At 39.3% G+C, this 24,997-nt stretch overlaps 1 protein-coding gene across 4 annotated transcripts in view; it reads right to left on the bottom strand.

The window, feature by feature from the left end:
• Positions 1-23,065, bottom strand: part of TSC1 (TSC complex subunit 1) — a 62,309-nt gene extending 39,244 nt beyond the window's left edge. Inside the window, exons 1-6 of one of the 4 annotated variants that reach the window (XM_072429672.1) lie at positions 22,808-23,065; positions 14,060-14,178; positions 8,955-9,145; positions 3,474-3,577; positions 1,817-1,969; positions 1,027-1,171 (exon numbers count right to left, since the gene is read on the bottom strand). In XM_072429672.1, the coding sequence (XP_072285773.1) occupies positions 1,027-1,171; positions 1,817-1,969; positions 3,474-3,577; positions 8,955-9,060 (508 nt within the window). In that variant the 5' untranslated portion in view covers positions 9,061-9,145; positions 14,060-14,178; positions 22,808-23,065. Of the gene's footprint in view, positions 1-1,026; positions 1,172-1,816; positions 1,970-3,473; positions 3,578-8,954; positions 9,146-14,059; positions 14,179-22,714 lie in introns of all 4 variants that reach the window. The other 3 variants (XM_072429673.1, XM_072429670.1, XM_072429674.1) reach the window with 3 other exon arrangements.
• Positions 23,066-24,997: the final 1,932 nt, after the last annotated feature.

The following is a 24,997-nucleotide window of genomic DNA, read 5'->3' on the forward strand; positions in this document are numbered from 1 at the left end:
CTCCTGCAGTTAGATAGCAATGATACAATCCAAACTACAGCATTGTGGATCACAATTTTAGCATAAAATCAAGTGAATCATACAATGGATTATGTCACATTCTTAAATATGCCAATTCCCACTAGGTTCCTCCCACTCTTCCCATAAATAGGAGAAACATGTTCTATGATTTAGAAAAGAAAGGAAACCCTATTTGTATTCCAATAAAGTGCAATTTCACTTATTGCAATAATGACCTGCAGTGTTCTCCCCAGAACTTTTTTTCAGCCGGGTGGTAGGAAGCTGTAGGCGGGTGGTAAAGAAGGGGGTGTGGCAAAACACGGCAAATTTAGTGCTCCCAGTTTATGCCATGGGTAGCCAGTAACCTCTTATTGTTTCAGTGTTCTACCTTCTCCCAAATATTTGTTACAACTTTGTAATGCCTGCCCCGTTAGTATATCCAATTTTTCTATTCTATGTGGGGCTGCCTGTGTCTCTTTCACATGTAGGCTTAGCTGTGTGCTCACCTCTCCAGCAGCAATCCTCTGAACTGATGACACAGAGCAGCCTGAGATCCGTGCATCCGAGGATGAGAGCTGCCGAGAGCTGGGCGGGGTATTCAAATCAGCTGGGCGGGGTATTCAAATCAGCCGGGCGGAGCAACCGGCTAAAAACCTCTGGGGAGAACTATGGACCTGTGAATTTTTAAAGGGGACTGGCAATGTCCCTTTTGCAATAATCCCTCCTACCTGCCTGATAGAGCCAGCTATTTGTTAAGAAAACTGAGCTGGGCATGTGCAACTAAGCTTTGGTTGCCAAAATCCCCAGAAATTCTGCATGCCTGTGTGGGAGTTACATATTCCCCAGTCTTTCAAAAGACATCTTGAGAAAAAGATGGTGACCCCTGCAACGGAACAGGAACAGATGAGTAGCATGGGTTTAGCTCTGCTTTAAACTCAGTCACTTAAAGGAGTAGATGGTCCCTTTTTTACAATAGAGCTGTTACCTTATACAAGACTACAGTACGAGAGAAGATTTTACACTCACCTGGGTTTTTCAAGCACCAGCCTGACAGGCGGCCAAAAATGTCAAAGAAATCATGCAGATACTGTTTCCCCGACTGCGGAATCATTGGCAGAACAGTGATTAACACTAGGACTCCGGTGGTCAGAACCACAACATCTGTGTCTGTCTATAAAAATATTGTGGCAAAACTGTGGTGTATTATCAGCAGATACAGACAAGTGAATTACTGTAACATTTACAGGACAGTCATTTATCATGTAAAATTTCACATACTGCTTGCCTTAATACTCAGCTACAAAGTGTTTTGGTATGCAGCCTCTCTTTGCACATATGCAAAGTGATGCCCACTGTCAAGGCAGCTAAAGTTACAGTAGGTTGAGATACCATGTAAAAGTGATTGATTTATTGTCAATAAGGGTTTAGGCTGTATCTCTGAATTAGAGGGGTAGAACACTGAATTTAGGACTGAGTTAAAGATTTAAAATGGTGACTTTAATGTCTTGTGCAGAAAATCTCTAGAAAACTTTTTCTTCTGTTTTGGATAGAGTAGGCAAAAATTAGATACTCTAATATTTTAGAACCTTGTCCCCATTTAGTAGATTCACGCCTCTATTTGTACAATCAAATATTTTAATGCTGCCCCAAAAACAAACATTGTAAAAAATTCTCCAATTGTACACCAAAAACTTTCTCTACACTATAATATTATTAAAAAAATAATATTAGGTTGTACATAGACTTTAAGGTCTGGACTAAGCACTTTAGGTGTAAAAGGCAGATACAGGTGAACAAATGAAGGTTTATTAAGTACCTTAAGACACTTTAGTAAGGACTGCAAGACGGGTGCTTGAGACAACTTGTGCTTCCAAGATGGCTGACGACGAATAACATGGCCCAATAATGTCAGGGTTGATAAGCGGGTAGCAGCTTTTCCTAAATACTCATTTATCCTGTCCAAAAGGTGCTGTTATAGATAAGAATATCCTTGAGATTATCTTAGAATTCACAGTTACAGTAATTTTACCTTACATAAAAAGCAGGATAAGACACAAAGAAGTGGGCAGAGGTCTGTCTTCAATGTGGACACAAGCAGCAACAAAAACTTGCCAGTTGAAAAGAAAAAAAAAAAAAAAAAAAAAAAAAAGCCAAAAAATACATTTAACCATTCTAAGTATTTTTACCCATTTCTTTGCTTGTGCACCACTTTCACAAGCACAGGATCTTCTAGTTTGGAATGTTGCTATTTTCCGATAGTGAAACGGAGAAGGAATGCTTATTACCAATTACATACTATATACACACAAATCATTTATACTCTGGAATTTTTAGGTGCCTTAGTAATAAAATACTAAATTAAAAATATTCACACAATTCATTCATTTACAAAGTCTTTAAAAAAAGAATCATATTAAAAATACAGAGCTATTTGTGCATAAGTTACAATAAAGTTATATGATTGGCTACAGATCATGAAATTTCTTGACAATATTTTTTTTAACAATATAACCTTTTTTTTTTTAAAGCTAAAGTCTACTCAGCACCTTAAAAAAAGACCAATGAACAATATTTTAAATTACCTTGACCCTACACTATGTAAGCCCCCTTTTTGGCCACTGTGACACAATTAAAAGGCCTGCAAAACATCTATCCTTGGGAGCCAAAAGGAGTAGACAGTATGTGCCAGCTTTGGGCATCAGTGACCAGAGGCAGAAGGTGTTCAGTGCAGGAATACAGTGACTGATCTCTCTTGCTCTGTGAACACAGTCTCCCGCCTACTTCTAGTGCCCGTACATAGTTCTCTCATATGCAAAAATACTGGAATCAGAACAAGTCGCTCCTGTCTTAAAATAAAACTTCATTTAAAAAAAAAATTAATTTTACTTCACTTGTGAAAAGCCCTCATTCTATGTACAAACTACACCAAACAAGTCCTGCGTTGCCTTGGCTTCTTTTCCAGGGTTTTAACTAACACCACCATCTTCTTTCTTCTGGATTCTTCACTGCGCATGCATTCAGTTGAGTGCTTTTTTTCCCCCCACATTGGAGGAAAGCCACTGATGACACATGCCCAATCTTGGACATGTACAGATCAAGAAAGTGAGAGAAAAAAAAAATTCTCCTTATGAAAAAGGAATAGTCAAGCTGAAGATTTAATTTTCCTTTTGTGTGAAGGTAAGAAACTATGACCAATTGCTATTAGCACAGGAAAGGTCTATCTGCAAGTGGGCAAAAAACAGACAGGCTATGGCTTAGCTTCAAAGTATGTTTTAAGAGCAGATGGGTACCTTTCTAGATGATTAGTGCCCTTACAAAGAATCTATGTTTCATGGAGTATGGATATGCATACTAGTGAAATAACCAGATGCCTTTCTATTAAAGAGGAACAAAGATTTTTCAAATAAAGAAGAAAAACCTAAAGACTTTCATAATTCTTTATATACTGGCGAGAGGGAAACATTGAACCTTACCTTGTCATGGGGCTCTTGTACCATAGAGAGGATTAACATTGCTTGTTCGGAATTGGTTTCCAGATAATGATCAACCAGATTGTTCACTAGGACTGGAGAGCGGTCTATAAATGCAAAGTAACAATAAATGAGTGGAGAGCTAGACTAATTCCAAGTTTTTAGCTCTGCAGGTAGAGTATTCACAGATTGTGTGTGGTGGGGAAGGACCTCACCCTATTTCACAGTAATGACACCTCCACTTTTTGTCCATCACAGATTTTCCTTAACCTATTGCTTACATTTTAAATTAATAGCAACTGTGCAGATTCCCCTCTATTCATCTTAAGAGTGGCTCCCTTGACACTCATACCCCTTTTGAATGACTTAATAGTTACCAATTCACCAACATATTACAAGTACACAGCCAGTGATATTATTATACCTGATCTAAATGCCTGCTTAAAAAATACTGAAGCCACTGGATTAATACAGCAGCTGTGAAAATAGTCTTAGAAGGAGAGAACAGAATGAATGTTGGCCAAAACGTCTCAACAACAGATGCAAGTTCTATGAAAGATGGTGATAAGGAACTCATGATCACCCTCCTCCCACCACTGCACTGTAAGAGCCGATATTAGAAGCACACACCCCGATTATAGCACCATCCAGCAGAAACAACATCTACAGATGGATACATCTATTACTGTGTTTCCCCGAAAATAAGACACCCCCCGAAAGTAAGCCCTAGCAGGATTTTTGGCTGTTTTCCAGCACGCTCAAAATATAAGCCCTCCCCCGAAAGTAAGCCCTAGCTTAATACCGTAGAATATCTTCAGCACATACTGTACATAGTGGTGGGGGAGGAAGTAAATACCGTAGAATATCTTCAGCACATACTGTACATAGTGGTGGGGGAGGAAGTAAAGGACATCACAGACAGTCACACGAGTGCAGGACTGTTACAACATCACTACCACGTACGTACGAGTATTCCAGGCTCACACAATCCATCACTTCTCCAGGGGCAGAGCTGATGATTGTAGAGAGAGATGTGAAGGGAAAATATAAGCCCTACCTGAAAATAAGCCCTAGGGCATTTCTTGGAGAAAAAAATAATATAAGACAGTGTCTTATTTTCGGGGAAACACGGTATTAGAACACATTATGTAGAAGTAGGCAATCTCCAAAAGAGGAAACTGACCAGGAAGTAGCATAAAAAAGTTATGATCAATCTTCAAATAAGAGTCTTAAAGTCAAACTCCTAAAGAGTATGTAATTCATAGTAAAGGATGAGAGTAATACATAGGTAAAACTACCACTCAAGAGAAGAACATAGGAGCTGCAGAGGATAAGGGAAAACAGATAATAGGTGACAAAACAAAACTGCTTTCAACACTGTTTAAAGCCCAACTCCAGCCTAATTAGTTTTTGTATATACCATGAAGCCTTAAAGCCACGGCCAGGTTTTAATTTCCATTTGACATTCGTTTTAGAGATAACCCCCTAACTTCAGGGAAGGTAATCTTTTCAACAGAAAAAAAAAAAAATATATGAATTTTTTTTTTTTTAAACTGGGAGCACATTTTCTACATTTTGACAATTCCTTTATTGCAGTCTGTTTTCCTGTTCCAAAAACCATAAGTAGTTGAATAGGTTAGGTATTGCACTAATCTATAGAACATTCAAATTGTTTCTTAGGAGTCACCCTAGCGAGATATGATGTGGGACCAATAGGGTTGTATAAATTACAAACTTTATTAGATTCAGTGATGAAGTAATCAAACAAATGAAACTTATGGTCAGTGTTCTCCGCATAAATTTTTTTCAGCCGGGCGGTAGGAAGCTGTAGCCGGGTGGTAAAAAAAAGGGGGTGTGGCAAAACACGGCAAATTTAGTGCTCCCAGTTGTTTATGCCATGGGTATCCAGTAACCTCTTATTGTTTCAGTGGGCAGAGTGTTTTATGTTCTAATGATGCGGTAGTAATGAGATTGTAAGGGGAGAATGTGCCCGCCACTTGCACCTATATTTTCAGTTTTGTACCCCCACCTCAGAGAAATTGGTGTACAAAGAAGAGATGCAGACAGTAGTCTCATAGGTATAGATTTGTGACAGGTAGGTATATATTTAGGGGCCCCACCCCAATGCTCCTTGCTATGTTAGTGGCCCCCGGGGTCCCCAATTTGCACTTTCAATTTAGGACTCCTAGTTGCACTTTTCTCTGAAACAGCAACCCCAAAGTTCAATTTTCCTAACGTTTTAAATTTGTGACCCCCATATCTTGAAATTCTTTAGATCTGGGGGCCTGAAATTGTAGTAACTAGTATCTATGAGGATCCCCTGTGCACCCTGAAAATTACAGGTCATTGTGACATACAGCTTCGGAGATATGGAGGTTTGTACACAGAGAGCTGTGAGGATGCAGAATGACATGCAGACTTTATACACACTGGATACATTTCACAGGCAGATTTTTTTTTAAAATAGAAATCCGAGCTCGTGCTGAGATGGGGGCGAGGCTGCCTGTGTCTCCTTCACATGAAGGCTGGAACTGTGTGCTCAACCTCTCATCGGCAGCAATCCTCTGAATGGATGACACAGAGCAGCCTCACTGAGATCTGTGCATCCGAGGAGGAGAGCTGCCGAGAGCTGGGTGGGGTATTCAAATCAGCCGGGCGGAGCAACCGGCTAAAAACTATGATGGTACACATTTTGCTCAGCCATATTACAATCAACCTACTTGTAAATGATTTGGTTGCAACTGTTCGCCTATACTATTCTCAGTAATATGCAATATAAATGGAGACTATATTTTACTAGATTAGTACTAAAAGGTTTCTTTTGTTTGAATACTTCTTACAAAACTGAATCCAGTAAAGTTTGTAATTTCATATCTCACTAGGGTGACACCTAATCAACTGTTCCAGAAACTACTGCACACCTAAATTATTGCAGGGACATGATTCAAAAACAGACAAAAATACAAACCTGAAAGAAGTTGTGTCTTCCCAATGCTAAAAACACACGTTCAGTGTTCTCCCCAGAAATTTTTTTCAGCCGGGTGGTAGGAAGCTGTTGCCGGGTGGTAAAAAAGGGGGTGTGGCAAAACACGGCAAATTTAGTGCTACCAGTTGTTTATGCTATGGGTATCCAGTAACCTCTTATTGTTTCAGTGTTCTACCTTCTCCCAATTGGCACCTAGGATTGGTAACAGGCGGTAAATTCTAGGTACCTAGGATTGGTAACAGGCGGTAAGTGCTGGGCTCCTAGGATTGGTAACAGGCGGTAAGTGCTGGGCACCTAGGATTGGTAACAGGCGGTAAGTTCTAAGCACCTAGGATTGGTAACAGGCGGTAAGTGCTGGGCACCTAGGATTGGTAACAGACGGTAAGCGCTGGGCACCTAGGATTGGTAACGGACGGTAAGTTCTAGGCACCTAGGATAGGTAACAGGCGGTAAGTGCTGGGCTTTTTCAGAGCTAGAAGTTTTTTAAGCAGTAGTAGTTCCTGGCATGAGGAAGGGACAAATGTAACCTTACTGCCGGTGTGAATTCAGCCGTACTTCAGGTGTGCTCCGGTGTCTATATTTAGTTAGAGTGAACTTTTGTGAAAACATTTTTTTTTCACTTGATTCTTTTACAAAATTAGCCCCGCAGGCCCATGCTGGCTCAGCTTCCATCTTTTCTCTGATGCTCACTTGTACGTCCAATGCTGCCTTGCACTGTGCATGCATGAGATTGAACACTTCTTTTTCATTATAAGAAATCCTCTGAAGATGCATGCACACAAGGAGCAGTGCAAAGCCTTTTGGGATATGAGACATAAATATTCCAGGAGGCTGCGGATTTCCCCTTCGGTCTTTACCGAAATGGAAGTGAAGACTTAAGGGGAGAGGTCCTCTCCACAAAAGTGTAAAAACAAAAAAACGCACATTTTTCCATAACAGAGAAAGTCACTCTTTAATATATTGTTAAAAATGTGGCGATGCTTTAATAGCATCATGTATGTGATATCAGATAGGGACAAGACAGACAGTGACCCCCTCTCATCACTGTCCATATTCTATATAAACAGTCTGTGACGTTTATCCGGAGTATGTAATGTCATCGGCAGCGCAGTGTGATAGCTATGGGAGTGTAAAAGCTGCATGTCATATTCTGCAGCCTAACAACTCGCTGTGTTCAAACCTTCAGATCTCCTAAACCGTTGGTTGTATTCACTTGAAATTTTTAAGGTACACATGGAGGCATAGGAAACTGAAACTGTAGGTGCAAGTGGGGGACACTTGTGGCTAAACCTTTTTAATTAGTATGGCATTATGAGAACATAAATCTCTATCTAGCAAAATGTGCTGCCTGCTCTGTTACACATATCTGTCTGCATCTTACCTCAAACACCAATATCTCCAGAAGTAAGAGGTGCAGGGAAACAAAATTATAGGTGGAAGTGAGAGACACGTGTGGCGATCACCTTTCATCACCATGGCATCATTACAACATTAAAAAAAAAACTGTCCATCACAATGCACTTCCTTGTTACACATGACTGTAACCTTCCTGTACCTCAACCTCAATAAAATTTAGTGGCAGAGTTCATTTTCTAATTAGGACTCCTAGTTGCACTTTCCTCTGAAACAGCAACCCCAAAGTTCAATTTTCATAACTTTTTACATTTGTGACCTCCATATCTTGAAATTCTTTAAAGCTGGGGGGCTGAAATTGTAATAACTAGTATCTATGAGGGTCCCCTATGCACCCTGAAAATTACAGGTCATTGTGACATACAGTTTAGGAGATATGGAGGTTTGTACACACAGAGCTGTGAGGATGCAGAATTCACACGCAGCTAGGTGGATACATTTCACAGGCAGAGCTTGTGCTATGAGATGGGGGCGGGGCTGCCAGTGTCTCCTTCACATGAAGGCTGAGCTGTGTGCAATCCTCTGAAGGATGACACAGAGCAGCCTGAGATCTGTGCATCCGAGGATGAGAGCTGCCGAGAGCTGGGCGGGGTATTCAAATCAGCCGGGCGGAGCAACCGGCTAAAAACCTCTGGGGAGAACTATGACGTTAGGCTGGGCAATGAGTTATAAATATATAGTGCTCCTCTCCACCTGCTTATTACCTAAAGAAATACCTTAAAGTAAATTTCTAAATAATGCAATCTGAATGGGATGAAAAGGGTTAGAGGTTGTCTAACTTGAGCCAATTACTCTATCATTATCACATCACAGCTTTAAAAAGGTTGATGCAGCTTATGAAGAAGTCATATGCACCTGTCAAACTTTGAGAAGAATCTACAATTAATGTCAAATGATAGGAGAATTCAGCTTGCGTTAAGATTTTTCTTGCAACACTTGTCAATAATCCTATGGCGATTTTTTTTCTTTTTTACATACAGAAAAAAAAAAGCCAAGGTTTCTTTTCTGTGATTGTTTCTTAATTACTATTAAAAACACAGACAGATGTGTGAGAAGTCCCCACATGCAACATGAATACAGCATACCAGTACTGAGGTGATCACTTATAAGCCTGTGGATTTCATCCAGTTGTTGCAGGTCTGGAGACTCAAGCATATAGAGATGCTCCCACACAATAATTTGTTGGGCCATACTGCTAGACAGGCGTATGTGCTGATGACAGGACACGGGAGGCTAAAGGTCACAGCAGGGTCCTCATCTGTGCCCCCTCTAACCTCTGATGAAAGAAGAAAAAAAGTATATAAATACACACACACAAACAAACATTCTTCAACAATATAATACAGACATTTCAAAGCACAGATACTCAAAGCACATACACATTAGCAAAGATGTATTTATTTATTTTTTTTTTATTTAGATTCTCACCGAAAGTATCCTTGTTTAGCTCCCAGGATTTAACCACACAAGCCCCACCTTTATTTGAATTACCTTGTCTATCAGGTGGACCTATCATGCCATAATGTCTGTTATGTGGCCAGAACTTGACATGATGGCATGAGTGCTACAAGTATAGCATTAGCATTTGATAAAGTGGAACGCCAGCCACATGTTTTGGGTACTAACACTGACCCTAGGAGGAAGAACATAAAATAAATATGATAGGGGTACCTGCCCCTAAATGGGTAGTAGGGTCTTTTCTAGTGGCTAACACCCCCCTTCTTAGGGATGGGAACCAAGCAAAGTTTGTCACCTCTAATTCAGATTTATTTTTGTTAGATTGGGTCACTAAAATACTTGCTCTGCTCCATCCACCTGGGGAAACCCTTTCTTAAGATCAACAAGTTTGAATCCAGTTGGCCATGCTATGGAGATAGACTAATATACAGTAAAACAAAAGCAAGCCAGCATACAAAAGTGTACCAATTGATAAAAACATCATTCATATATTAACATACCAAGTCACATTATATCATATTATCTTATCACTGAAGAATCCAATGAAATAGCATGGAAAAAACACTTCTACAATGTGCAATGCACTTTATGATAAACCGGTGCTTGAGTATACTTAAATGTTGGAATGCTTCTAGTTTACTTTATAGCGTTTGTGCAGATTCTGCATTTATTCATGGAGACAGCAAGGATGAAAAGATTGTAATCACAAGGAGACTCACTAAAGAGAGACTTGCTTCTCGGACATTGGTATCCTTTGCCATCATCCACATAAGCACTGGTAGTTTGTGTATGGCAGTGGAATATTTAACACAGGGTAGTCACCTGAAGTCAAAACATTGTGCTAGCAGTAGTCTACAATCTCTGACAAGGCTATAAATATGTTCCAAATACTTAAACAGTTTACATCTTAGAAGTGGACAGAGAATTTTTTATCACACTGCAACTGCTGGGGCATTCAGTATATGGCACTGTCCCATCACAATGTGAAGTTTAAAATTCTTCTACAAGCGTAATACCCCAGTAACCTACTAGGCTCCACAGTTGGAAGAACTCTTCCCCACCCCGGTTGCTCCAACTAGCCTTGGTGGCCCTGGAGGGCTTACTTTATAATTTGCTTTAAACTGTTAGAGGCTCATTAACTTTTGATATATGGTTATTAGTAATTTCAATAAGTACAATAATGGAAAAAGCAAATTTAAAAAAAAAAATCATATAATAAAAGTATTTTATTACATCCAACATAAGTTCTCCTACTAATCAAACATTACACTGGGGAACGCATTTTTTGATGAGTTAGATCTTACACTTGCTTTTTTTTTTTACTAATTTTCGGTGGTGAATCCAGAAATGACCTCAGTTTTTTGCTATCACATCCAGTTTTTACGATACAGGGTTTCCTCGAATTTTGTCAAACATACAGATTTTACATACATTAAAAACAATGAAATTACTGCCCATTGATAACCAAAATCATAGCGGAACTGACCAATTGGAAAACCCTACCTTTATCATTATTGGGCCGCTGTCACTTGTTGATCAAAAAATAACCTTTTGCCAAACTCCTTTATCCATTACAGACCCTCCCCTTCCTTTTGAAACATTCAGATGTACAAAAAAAAAAAAAAATCACTCCACTTTTGTATCTTTCTTGTGGCAGTGGAAGACACCATGAATAGCCAGGGCCAAATTGTCTTGTCCCAAGGAAAACCTAGGTATTAATTTTCCTGATGTGCGCATGTACACATGCATTGGACATCTCATTATACTGCCAGTAAACTCGAGTCCCCAATGGTTCGTCCCTGGTCGTTAGGGTTACTGAACTCATCCTACTCTGCTATTCCCCGCAATATTCAAGATAACCTACTGTTTAGGGACACACTTTTGGCTTGGAGGGAACTCAAAAAATTACAGTTGTGGCATTGGGACAACATTAGCGGCACCCATTTGTTCCACCCCAGGATTCCCACAAGGTTGTACACACTAAGAATACAAATTCTGGGCATATTGAGGAGTTAAATCCCTAGCTCAGATGTTAGACGAGGACAACCATATAATGCCCTTTAAAATATTCCAAGTCAAGTATGCTATACCGAGACAGCATTTGCTTTACTATCTACAAGTGAAATCGGCTTTTTTGGAAAGTCAGAGTGGTCGTATAGGTTTAAGACTCCCACCTCCAGTGTCTAGGATACTGGGAGATCCCTCGGTAAAGCACTCAATGTCCCATATTTACCCAATGCTAATGGGACAAATTACAAGCAAGGTAATTACACATTCCTTTAACAAACGATGGGCAATCTAGCATGTAACTATACCGATACCTTGGATATGCTAGAGGCAAGTTTGAATCATGTGCACAAATAAATAGTGAGTGAACAATAGAGGGAACTACAGTTTAAAATCATATATAGGGCTTAATATGCCTTCAATATGAAAGTAAGACCGCAAACGATCTCTGATCGTTTAACTGCTTCTCCCAATGTCAAATACCCTTGGTTTTCTCTAGAGCATGCCCCATGGGACTGTCCCGATATTATGACTTTTTGGGACCTAGTGTTTGGATTTGTAGAGAGAATCTCAGGTCACACTAGACACCCATCTCCACATCTTGCTCTGTTTCATGTTGAGGTTCCCCCTGTGTCCCAACACCATGACCTTCTAACACTGTGGCACTTTCTAAATTTGAGCATCTGTGCCTTTTAGCTGCAAAGAAGAGTTATCTGAAGCAATGGTTAGACCCAAAAGGCCCCTCACTTTCTCAATTTACCCAGTATCTTCACACGCTTATGATGATAGATAAAACAGAGACGCTCCAACATATGGACACCTATCCCCAAAGGTTTTTAAAAACTTGGATATCATACCGTGTTTCCCCGAAACAATAACTGTGTACTGTAGTCTTCTTCATGGGTAAATAAGGCATCCCCCTGAAAATAAGCCCTAGAGCATATTTTGGCCTTCAAAAAAAAAAATAAGACAGTGTATCATCATCGGGGAAACAGGGTACTTGCAACAATCTCTCTCCACAACACAATTGCAGGAGCTGATTATTTTTTTTTTTAATCATACAGTCTGGTATGAACAGAGAATGCTGTCCTTACGTTGATCACCAACAGCTGGCTGTACAACTTACTCAGATATATTTTTATTTAGTCCACATGATTATGACCGGAGTTAGTCTCTAAATGACATTATTTAACATAGTATTAGTTGCCTCATTCTAAATTTATTCAACTAATCACTTCTAAATTTATTCAACTAATCACTCCCTGAAGTAGTAAAACCTGCAGGTACAAGAACATTGTAAGGCTGTTTACCCCCCTAGTTACAGTTTCATTGTTTTTTATGGTTTTTGTTTTCAAATTAAAATATAAAAATGTGACAGGAAATATTGCTGACCGACCATTTCTTAATGACCTATGAACGTTCTTATTCTTTTGCCTATTTCAGTGTTAGGACAATCCGGCCGGATGCTCCAACAATAATCAACCATCATATGTACATCCCATCTACTCGATACAGTCCTTCCATGACCATCCCATCTACTCTGATACTGTCCTTCCATGACCTTCAAATTTTGGTGGAATCGTTCACCTTGCTCATCACTGACTGCACCAAGGTTTTCCGGGAAGTTAGAAAGATGGCTATGCAGAAACTGCACCTTGATGCTCATATTGCAACCAACCATTTTGTAGCTCTCCAAAAATTTCTAGACAATTTCTGTGTATTTATTTGCTTATTTTTTTTTTTTAAATCACAGGCTAGGAAATGCCAAAATTAGGTACTTGAAACAGTCTCCTTTAGTTGGCAAAGCTTTAACGAACTGCTTTATCAGACACAGTTTCATGTGCAGAGCCAGGTATATAATATTCTTTCAATCAATAAGTGGCTCATGTAGAATGTTTAGATCACCAGGTTTTAGGGCAGATCTTGGAGGCCAATTCTTTTCCACCCAATGCCTCCCACAAGCTCTGCTGTCCCACATGCACAGATAACAGGGATACTTGGTGTATCTGCATTGCTGACCAAGAAGGAAGCATACCATTTTAAGGTCAACACAGATGACTCAACTGTGTTGGCGATATTGCAACAACTCAATGACTCTTTATGTCTGCATATTCTTCAAAGAGAAACTGAATGGCCAGTTGGGACTGACCCAATTATATTGCCACTGTGAAGGACACACCTATAAGCTCCACTTTGAGCTATTGATGAATAGTCGCCATTCAGTTGAGTAAAAGATTGGAATTCTCAATTCCTCCATTAAACCAGGTATGTTATGGCAATACACAAAGCCACTGTCAGTTCTAAAGTAGTGCAGAAATTAAATTTTCTCTGGTTCCAATGAACGATACTTTTTTTATTTTTCAAGTAAGATTTTTTCACGCAGTCTTGATGCTAGGAGTTCTGAAGCCTTTAATAGTGCCAAATCACTCAAATCATGCTGATCAATTCCTTTACGAACAGAGTCCTCTTCAATTTCAAATTCTTCATCACTGTTGTCATCTAGTTCATCACCTAAATCATGTTCTTCAAGAGAGGGTAGTGTAACAAAAACCGACGATTTCATCTGAATGAGCCACTGGGCGTATAGCTAATGGTAGACTAGGATACTCTATGTTACATTTATTTTTACATCCGTAAACCCACGACACATTGTTTGCACATCTTATGAGGGGCCCAAGACTTATCTTGATCCCCAAGTTTAACTACATATGCTAAATAGGCTTACTCTACAAATCTGCTGTCGTCCGCCCTTTGACTGGGAATGGGGAAACTGCCACAGATATAACAAAATGAATAAGGGTTGTTTAGGCCTTTACGACGAGAAACAGCAGAGCCAGACATGATCTGAAAGAAAGGAAATATGTGTTTAAGTAGAGAAATAAATTTTGCTTATTCACTACATAGAGCAGCACACAACCTCTGACCACACCATCTTGCATGTAAATGAATAGCCTATACAAATCCATGCTACAGTAATCACAATATTATAAGCGGTAGAGAGAAAATCTGATGTGATAGAAGAAAACTAACTGCACTTTCAGACTGAGCATACCTATTTTAGTGTAAATAAGCTTAAAAATTGAAGTCAACAAAAATGTTCAAAATTGTTCCCCAGTGTTATCAACAGAAATGACTCAAAATAGTTACCTGTTTTTCTAGTTTTTTCAGTCTGCTCTGGGTGACAATATTGCTGCTACCACAAAGTATCTCTCTACTGTTTTATGCTTTTGAAAAAAAAAAAAAAAAAAAAAAAAAGACACCACTGGATTTTGTTGCTGTTTGTGTCCTATCATTTACCCACTGGAAGAAAGAAAAAAATCTTGGGAAGTTACACAAACTGGCCTATGCAAAATGCCTGTAAGAAAGCCGCTAATGGCAAGAAATATGCTGGAATCACATCTGATTTTAGTTCACTTGTGCCAGAGCAGTGAAACCCTACTCCTCATGGGATGCTTTTCACAAGATTTTAAACATAAAGCTTTGTACACTATTTCAACATGTCATTGGCAGTGTTCAGACAGAAAGCTCTGGGAAAAGCTAAGCATTAACTTGCGTTTTGGGTATGCATTAGCTGGCACATTTGTGTTAACTGCTGCAGGCTGGATCTTTTCAGGAAGATTTCTTCTTCCCCTCTCCCACCATCCACCCCTACATTGCTCCCACCTTTCACCCACCAGAGTCCCTGCATTTCTTCTGTCACCATATCTACCTGCACCATTATCACTTATCTGTGTGCTGCTACCTGGACAACCTAAATCCCATCATCCATACCTGACCTAACTGTGTAATGCTGACTGGAAGCCCCTGCCCATCCTGATGTACTTTGTGGTTCCATCCTGTTTACAGAACTAACAGATATATATCTTACACACAACCAGCTATTTTTTTTTCTGCGTAGTGTTGCAAGGGGAATAAAACTGCCCTAAAATAAAATACAGACTCCAACCCATTTGGGAAAAAAAACTTAACAGTTATATTTTGAGATAAATATCTGTATCGGTGTTCTCCACAGGCCCCTTTTAGCAGGGTGGTGCACCCAGCAATTTTCTGCATCCAACCAGTTGTCAGACAATTGCTTAGGCTGAGCTTTGTGTAGACAAAGCAGTCAGTGAGTACAGGCAACCTGCCAACTCAACTGTCAGAGGAAGATTTTTTTTCCCACAATTTCCATTTCCTCATGCTTTTACACAAAACATCATACTGAGAAGGGGTTACAGAGCTGCAGTACACATTAGTAACTATTTGCTGCCCACAGCTTTTTTGGTGTACAAAAACATAGGTTTACAACAAATGATCCAATGTTTGTCCTTTTTCCCCCAGACGGTACAATTTTTCCAATTCTAGACGCAATGTTTAAGTGCAGTTTTCTACCTAAATCATCTCCATAGACTTTTAATAGAATAACTTGTCACTGCTATGAAAGTGTTTTTAAGGTATGCACAAGCCTTGTTTTTTCCCCCTAATCCTTTTTATTAAAGCCACCTAGAATATGTGACAAATACCCCAGGAGGCTTCAAATTTACCCTGCAGTCTTTACCACCATGGCAGTAAAGATGGAGGGGGAGGGGTCCTTCCCCATAAAAAGGTAAAAAAAAAAACATTTTTCTGTTATATAATTTTATTCTATTATATAAAAAAGAGGAATGCCACCCGTTATATAATGTTAAAATGTGGTGATGCTTTAGGGGCATCATGCATGTGATAGCAGATGGGGGCAGTACAGCCCATGTCCCCCGCTCTCTCATCACTGACCATAGAATAAAAAAAAAACTGCCTGTGTAAAATCATTATCATAGCTACTAATAACCAAAATTTCTTTAAAGAATTTCAAGGTATGGCCATCACCTATTCAAAAACTTGTGGGGATTGAACATTTAGGTTGCTGTCTCATAAGAAAGTGTACCTAGGAGTCTAAAATTTAAAATACAAATTAGGGCCCCCCACGGGGCCACTTACATAGCAGGGAGCATTGGGGTAGAGCACCTACATTTTTTACCTACCTTTCACAAACTATTTGTAATACTATGCTACACTTTCTGCTTCTGTTCTTTGAACCCCAATTTATCTGGAATAGGGAAGTGCAGAAAACTAAAAATGTAAGTGCAGGTGGAGAAAAAAAAAATGTATAAACCCCCCTAAAACATAAAAAACCTCTGCCCATCAAACTGCCCGCTTCTCTACCTTGAAGCCTATCTTAGCCACAGGTGTCTCCCACTGCACCTACATTTTCAGTTTTGTACACTCCACCATTCTAGGGAAATTGGGGTTCAACAGAGGAGACGCAGACAGGGTAACATAGCATGACAGTTATGGATTTGTGACAGGTAGGTATCAATCATCCCAATGCTTCTTTTTATGCAAGTGGTCCAATATGCATTTTCAATTAAGGACACCTAGGTGTACTTGCTTTAGAAACAGCACTTCCATTGTTACATTTTCACAAGTTTTTACAATTCTGATCCCCATATCTTGAAAATTGTGAAAAGCTGGAGTGCTGAAATGGTGTGGTTACTACTAACTATGAGTGTCCCCTGTGCACCCTAAAAATTTCAAGTCATTATGACATACAGTTTAGGACCGGGGCTCCCGGTGGACCCCACAGCAGGGTCAGAAGGACCCTTCTTGGGGGGAGGGGGTGCACTGGCCAGAGGAGCGGACCATGTCTCCGGTATGCATCGCAGGCGCAGGGCGGGTTGTGTTCAGAGGCTGCAAGGGCCTGCGATGGGAGAATGGTCAGGCTGTGGCATCATGACATCACTTTGGGGGAAGTTTCTTCCCCTTTGAGAGCAACATGGCTCCCCGTGCATGCGTGGTCTAGAGTCCATGCATTTAGTAGTCCGCGAGCTCCAAAAGGTTGGGGACCACTGGTTTAAGAGATATGGAGGTTTGTACACAGAGTTTAGGGCTGCAGAATGACTGACACACAAACACACACAGCAATTAGGCTGCCGATGACATAATTATACACAGCTACTTGGGTGGATACATTTTTATGCAACCCCCCCCCCCCACCCCCAAATGGAAAACTCAGCACTGCTAGAGAATAGGGGAGGGACAGCCTGTGTGAACCTGGAATAGGGGAGGGGTGCTTACAAGGTGAGATTTATAAAACTAGAAGATTTTCGTTTTTGTTTTTATATACCTAAAATATTAATAGGAAGTCATAGTGCCAGAAAGTTGGTCACAAGACAAGGAAGGGGGAGTGAATATTCCAATTTTTTTTATTCACATTTTTGGGGGGGCAAAAATCAATATTTGTCATATAAAACAACAGCATATCTAAAGCCATGTAGAGGCATCCAGGTTAAATGCATAATATTTGTCAACACGTAATTTTACATATATAATATATATTTTGAACAACCCAAGGTTTATAAAATGTATGTAAATATGTATAAAATGGCTATTTACACATCTAACTTGAAGCATCCCTAAATCTTTTTTGTGAGCATCAGTGAAAACTTTGCAGCAGGGAAACCTTTAACAGTCACAAGAAAGCCCCCAGTCTAGGCCAGGGGATGAGCAGTGCTTTCACTAATGCCTCAGTGTACTTTAGTCCCATACATTGTTATACATAGTGCTAGCTCTATACATTGGTATACATAGTGCTACTTTTCTAATTAAAATTTGTACATTAAACTCATTCTCCAGGCCAAAAAAAGGTCTGATCCACAAAATGGCACATAGGTAATGCCAAGATGGTAAATTAGTAGTTGCTGAAAACTTAACTAAATGGAGTGTGTTTTGGTTTAACAAAGGAGCTTCAAACTCCATAATCTGCATCTGATTAGATCTACCCCTACAACAAGTTACACTCTCTCCTCTGCGGCAGGAACTGAAAGAGACAGACTACAAGTTACTGTGAGCCAGGGGCTAAAGAAAAATGGCTGCAAGTTTCTCTGGGGTAGGACTGAGGTGAAGAGAGATTACCCATTGCATATGACAATATGCCTAGTACATACAAACAAGTACCTAATCTGGCTCGAATATCACTTTTACTACTGAAAGCATCTGATACCCTTATGAAATCAATGCAGATCCACATGACAGATTCCTGACTGCTGAGTTATGGGAGACAAGTGGAGTGGCTGCATCTACTAGCACATCGAGGTCGTAAAACTCAAAAAAAGTGATTAATGCAAGAAGTCCATAACACACGCACAAAAATAGATATTACTACGCAAGTACATTTACCTGGAAAGGTAATATATGGGGTGGTGGCACAGTTTCTTTGAAACAGTTTTGTGTTCATGATTCAATATTTTAATTATCCACATGCAGGGAACATAATAAATACAGTGATAAAAGAGACCATGGCAAACTTTCAGTTCATTTATAATTTATAGATAACTGTTCCAACTAGAAACAAAAAATGTCTGATGAAGGAGGGGTAGTAAAGGTAAGGAGCAACTTTCAGGTATGACAAACCTATTTGTACATGCAAATTGTTCTACAATCTTTAAAAATCTAAAATTATTTATTCTCTACACAACATTTGCTGTTTTAAATCAGGCTAAAAGCAGGGGCATCTGAATTAGCTGCTGAAATATTATTGGAAAATTTAAAGCAGAAGTGATTCACTATGCCATATCACAGGAGCAAGCTGTAAAAGTTTTGTATCGGCTTAGTGACACTGCACAGATTTTACAGAATATTCTACAACAGTGTTTCCAAAACAGAGTCCTGTGGAACAATAAGGTTCTTCCAAAGGCTGCTAGTGGTTTCTCCAGCAATGAGAAATTTGGACCTTGTAGGTCAGTCTGACACCAATGATTTTGTAGTTATGTTTCTGTGTAAGCCTGACATTCTTCCCACTGACCAGCAATGCAAGAGGCATTCTTCCAATTGACCACCACACTAAAGTACTATAAACTGTATATATTATAGTAGGGGTTCCCTGAGTGTAATTTCAAGGCTTTCTTCATTTAAAAATGTCAGGAAAGGCTGCTTTTTAAATGCTTTGATTTGTAACTAAAGAAAACACGTACATGGATTGTGCATTCATTTGTCTCCATGCTTTTATGTATGGTAAATGACATATAAACTAAAAGCAGGAACAAAATATCTAACATGGAGGAGGTGGGGCGATTAGTCGCCAGACCATTATTTTCACCAACCATATTTCAGAGAGCTTGCTCTAGTGCTTGGTCCCCAGAAGGGACTGATCACATTTAACCTTACAGTAGGGCACGGCTATTTTGAGTATTTACCACAGTGGAGAAATTATTTGAGAAACCACCTAAAAAAATTGTTTAACAAAAAAAAGGAACAGCAGCATTTATACCTTTTCTCCTTGGGAATGTCAATAGAATTTTATCTACAGGGACAAGCAACTAATATATATATATATATATATATATATATATATATAAACAATCTTAGCCAAGCACTGTGTTTGCAATGGCTGCTGCTATTTGGTGCAAAAAAAAAAAAAGTGGCTGACCTGCTATATATTATAAAGCCTGTTACTGCTAAATCATTATATCAGACTGCTTTACAGCTTCTCTCAGCAACAGTTTGTATTAATGTGTATTTTTGCAGGTTATTTACTAAAATAAAAATCTCCCCTCTGTAGCAATCCAGAAGCAAAAAGATGGCTGCTGTCCGCCGTCATAGCAGATATGATGTCATCAGACTCAGAGCTGCTTTTCAGGTGATTAAAAGTATTGATCTCCATTTCTTCCCGGACAACTACATAAAAGTTACATAGGTAGGTGAAGAGTAGAGGAGCTGGGCCAGCATTGGGTATAATTGGACAGAAGAAGCATTAGCTATAATGTGCAAAAAATATATAAAAAATATATTTAAAAGAGAGGGAACTGATTATCCTACAGTAGTTTTATTTTTTTTGCAAGCTGACATTTCAGGCGAATAAAACTTATTTTTTAAAATTAATTTAAAATACTTGAGATTTTATCTGTAGTTTTATAAGCTGTATCTAGTTAATGGTGGTTAAAACAAAATGTTTTACCTGCATACACAAGTGGGTCACACCATTATTTCCTGATGAAGCAATACCATTAGCCATACCATTTCTTCTAGTTCCTGACTGCACACCGAGTAATAGAAAAGCATCAACATCCTCAAAAATCAAAAGTAATTTATAGGATCGATAGTTTACAGTTTGGAATATTGTTGCCTCTTAAAAATCAATGCCTGTAAATATACTACAAAATTGTACATTTTCTTATAGTAAACAAGCAGCAGGGAACAGATGTGTGTTTGTTAGGGTTACTTCTCCATGCAGACAACAGACATTGCCTGTCAATGTTATAGCTGCACAAGATCACCACCAGCTATCCATAGATTTCAGGGAACTATTAGATTAAAATAGAGCCAAAAACTTGTTTCTACCTTCCTAAGTAACCCATCTATATGAGCAAATGCAAGAGGCAATAGCAACCTAATACAATATAACTGCTTGAGGTGAAAAAAAAAAGGTGAAAAATCAATATAATTTTTTTCAAGCAAACATCTATTGCAAAACAATGTAAATCCATACAGCACAGGTTAAAACACACCATACATAAATCCAATCATAAAAAAAGTGACTTGGCAAATCCCAAAGGGTTGCTATGCCCAGGCCTGACCTATGTGAAGGGGTTATGTATGCCCTTACTTTCTTGAATTTCCAGGGAATGCCACTGATGGGATCAACCTTTAGGAGATCAGATCTCTCTCCCACCTGGTGACTAATTGCTGAATCTGCAGTCCCAAAACAGCAATTTGCACCCAGACAAAAAAAAAAAAAAAATGGTAAATTGGTGATTAGTCCCAGTGATTCCACCCTTACCAGATCTCTGATGATCCCCCTTTACCAAACCGGTAAAGCTAATTTATTTCCATGCTAATTGATTCTATTGAATATAGAAGATCCCAGCCAACATCATGCAATCTGCAGCTATCCAACTCTATTCGCTATTAAAAAGCTCCTCAAAACCCAAACAAAAGTATTTAGGAGACAACTCAATCTTATTAGAGATAAATATAGTGCAGCTGTCCTACTTCATATAAAAATCATTGTATTTATTTTAAAGAGAGTCCTCCTGAGATAAACTGCTAATGCAGACTTATTCTGAAAATACAAGTTGTCCTACTGAGCTCTTTCCTTTCCTGACCCAAAATATATAATTAACCTGGCTTTACACTGATATGAATACTTAATTAAGGATCATTAGTGAAGCAATTGGAAGAGGGGGTCTACATTTTCAGAATGCAACGGTTAAGGTAAACCCACATTTTCTCCTATGAAATGTTTTTTTTTGCAAAGATATTTCTATGGCTTGTACAGAAACATGTGCTGCTACAACAAAGAGCAGGATCTTGCCATTTAACAAAAGGCTTCAGAGAAGGCTTCAGGTTTTTCAGTCTGCAATGATAACCCCAACATAGCAACCTTGACAAAATTCTGTCATGAGTGAGCTTTAGGGGGCCAGGATTAATTGCTAGATAACAGAATCCTGGCCAGTCCCATATGGTATCCCTCCATCTGATGGTATCGCTGCCCTCTTAAGGTGCGTACACACTTCCAATTTTTATCGTTCCAATCGAGCGGCGAACGATCGATTGGGCAAAAAATCGTTCGTAAAAAAGTAACCAACGACGCCGACGAACGAGGAAAGTCGCTGGAAACGAACGACCGGACCGACGGATCGGATTGGACGACGATCGTTGAACATCGTTCGTGTGTACGGTCGTTCGTTGATCGTCCATGGTCTGAGCATGCGTGATGAACGAACGTCCGTTCACTTTCCTGTCATGCACATAGTTCCTCTATCGTTCAAACGATCGTATCTATTGTGTGTACAATATCTACGAACGATCGTGTCGTTAACTCTATGTGCAGGATCGGTGCTATACGATCGTTCATATATATCGTGCATGAACGTTCGTCGTTCGTTTTCCAACGATAATAATTGGAAGTGTGTATGTAGCTTTATCGAAGCAGCATTGGAAGCACCTGCAGCATGGCACCCCTGGCCCCAGGAAACCAAGCCCTGGCAGTGCCAGCTGGGAAGGTGGCCAACTCTGCTATATACCTGCCCCTTAGACTGACAACTACTGTCTATAGCAATGCTGCAAAACAGCACTCGAATGTTTCTAATCTTAGATATGATTAAAGGAAATGTCTATTACATATCAGCTGGTCACAATTCTTGCACAGACCCCACAACTTAGCTTAAAAGGGGGGGGGGGGGGAGTGGAACGTAAGTGGACCACTTGCTAAGAAGCAAGGTTTTAAAATCCAAAGCCATCAATCAACAACTAAACTAGATTTAGTCAACCAACGGTAACAGGTCCTCTTCAGCTACAGTTCTGCGATATTGTCAGAGGCTTCACTTCCTGGTTATCGTCCCGTAACTAGTAAGACCTGGCTGACCTATTTCCTTTAGAACCTTCCAGCAGACCCAAGAAGCCGTCACTCTTCCTGGACGACCCAGTTTCCTCGCTCCCCAGTTCACAAGCTGTTTACCTCACAGCTTCTAAGGGCGCCGCCATCTTGCATCGAAATAAGCGCCTCTTACGTGCTTCTCTTTCCGCCGAAGACAGAAAATAGTCCCCCGAGCTTTTCTCTTCCAGGTCTCCCGCGCTAGCTTCTCACCATCTCCGCTGCACCTCAGAAGCTCTAATTTTAATTATGGCAGGTTTCTGTAGCAGAAGCAGCTTGCGTTATATTTAAAGAATAGTCAGTCAGCGCCGCGAAAGGATTTCAAAGCGGAGGCCGTTTGACTCGTGACTTAAAGGCCGTTTGACTCGTGACTTAAAGGCCGGACCTTTTCGACTGCGGTGACGTCATTTTATTATATTAAAGCCTCAGTGTCAGGTTACCTGTAAATCAGCAAATGTTATTGCTCTGCAGGAGCCCACATTAGGGGAAAGTTACAAGTCATAAAAACAGGAAAACACTCTCCCTGAACTCTTTTTTGTTATTCAAGAACGCCACGCCATATAAAGTCCACTTGGTGATGTGGGAGCGCCTGCTCAGTCTTACATTACTTCCCATCCCCATCTTCATGCAACAATTTGTAATAAAACATTTAGCATAAAGATTTGTTTATATATCTGCAAATAATAATTTCTATATTTAAAGTACGTTCACCACACATGTGTACTTTGGATCGGTCACATACAGATTTCCTCCATCACATCCATAGTTATAGGGCCCAAAAAAAGCTTTATTTAATCATATACATGTTGGGCAAACAAGCCAATACAGTCCAATGGTTGTAAACCCCATTTATCAGTGCTTAAAGTGTCAATGGGAGAATAAGTAGTTGCTGAAGCTTGCAATGTTACTGGAAGATGCAATGTTACTGCCTAACCCACCAGACTGTTAGGGATCCCCACTGCCATCCCAGCCAGGACTCCAAATCCTGATGACCGAAAGAAAACACTGCTGGTCATGACTTTAAAAATATATGTTATTAAGTGCCGCTTACTATGTAGCAATGTAAATATAAGAAAAAAAAAACAATAACCTGATAGACTAAGGATGAGTGGAAGGGTCATGCAACCTTATTTGTGAATGATTATTTTATTGTTATCATTATAACACATTGTTATTATTATTTCATTATTAACCACCTGGGCGTTACACTGATGTCTAGATTTCTTTACCAAAAGCGGTACACTGTTTTTTCAAATACCAGCCACTGTCTTTTTTTTTTTAAATTGTAGACCTGTAACTTACAGAACTATGTCCGAACAAGGGTCTAGTAGATATCATGAATATAAAAAAAGTTTGAAGCACACAAAATTTACTTTTAATAAAATTAAATAAAAACACAAAAATCAGCTTAAACAAGAATACATAAATAAATAAAAAATACTGAAAATGCAATAATTCAGTATACTGTATAGTAATATATTTTTCTAAAACACCTCCCTATTGTGGTAAATTTTAAAACAGAGTCCAACGTCACATACCTATAGACAAAACCACATAAAAAGATTTTGTATTATTTTGTATTGGATTGGATACAGGACTTTGTATGGAATCCAATACAAAATATTTGAATTTCCACTACGACCCCCATCGACGGGCGCATGCACTGACATCATCAGGAATCACCGAGGCACGCGTATGCCAACACCGGGTGTTCTAATTCTTTCCGAACTTCTGTACTTCCATGCAAAAAGTGTTACATTTTTTGCATGGAAATTTATTTTATATTGTAGGCTATGATTCACCGAATTACTCAATAATTACTTATAATTCACCGAATTACCGCATAACTCACCGAAATATGTCCAAAATGTTGAAAATTTAATATTTAAAATTTTTAAAAATCTTTAAAAAAATAGTGTATAATGTAATGTACCTGTACAGTAGCTTATATAATATATATATAATACAATTATATATATATTATATAAAGATTTCTTTGTATTGGACTCAATACAACTTTTTTGTATTGAGTTCAGTTCAAAGTTATTTGAATTTCCCGCCCCGCCTCCGCCCGCACCGACGCATGCAGCAACATCACCGGGAAACTCGGAGATCGCCACTGCACACGCCGGGAGAAGACTGAAGACAGAAGACGTCTCCGGAGGAGCTGCGGGGACGGTATTTTTTTTCAGTTGTAATGCGATTCTGTTGTAATACAATGTTGTATGACAATCGGATTGCAATGTCATGCTTGTTTCTATTTTTAGCCACCTT

This window comes from Pyxicephalus adspersus, chromosome Z (genome assembly GCF_032062135.1).
Source record: "Pyxicephalus adspersus chromosome Z, UCB_Pads_2.0, whole genome shotgun sequence".
Classification (NCBI taxonomy): Eukaryota; Metazoa; Chordata; class Amphibia; order Anura; family Pyxicephalidae; genus Pyxicephalus; species Pyxicephalus adspersus.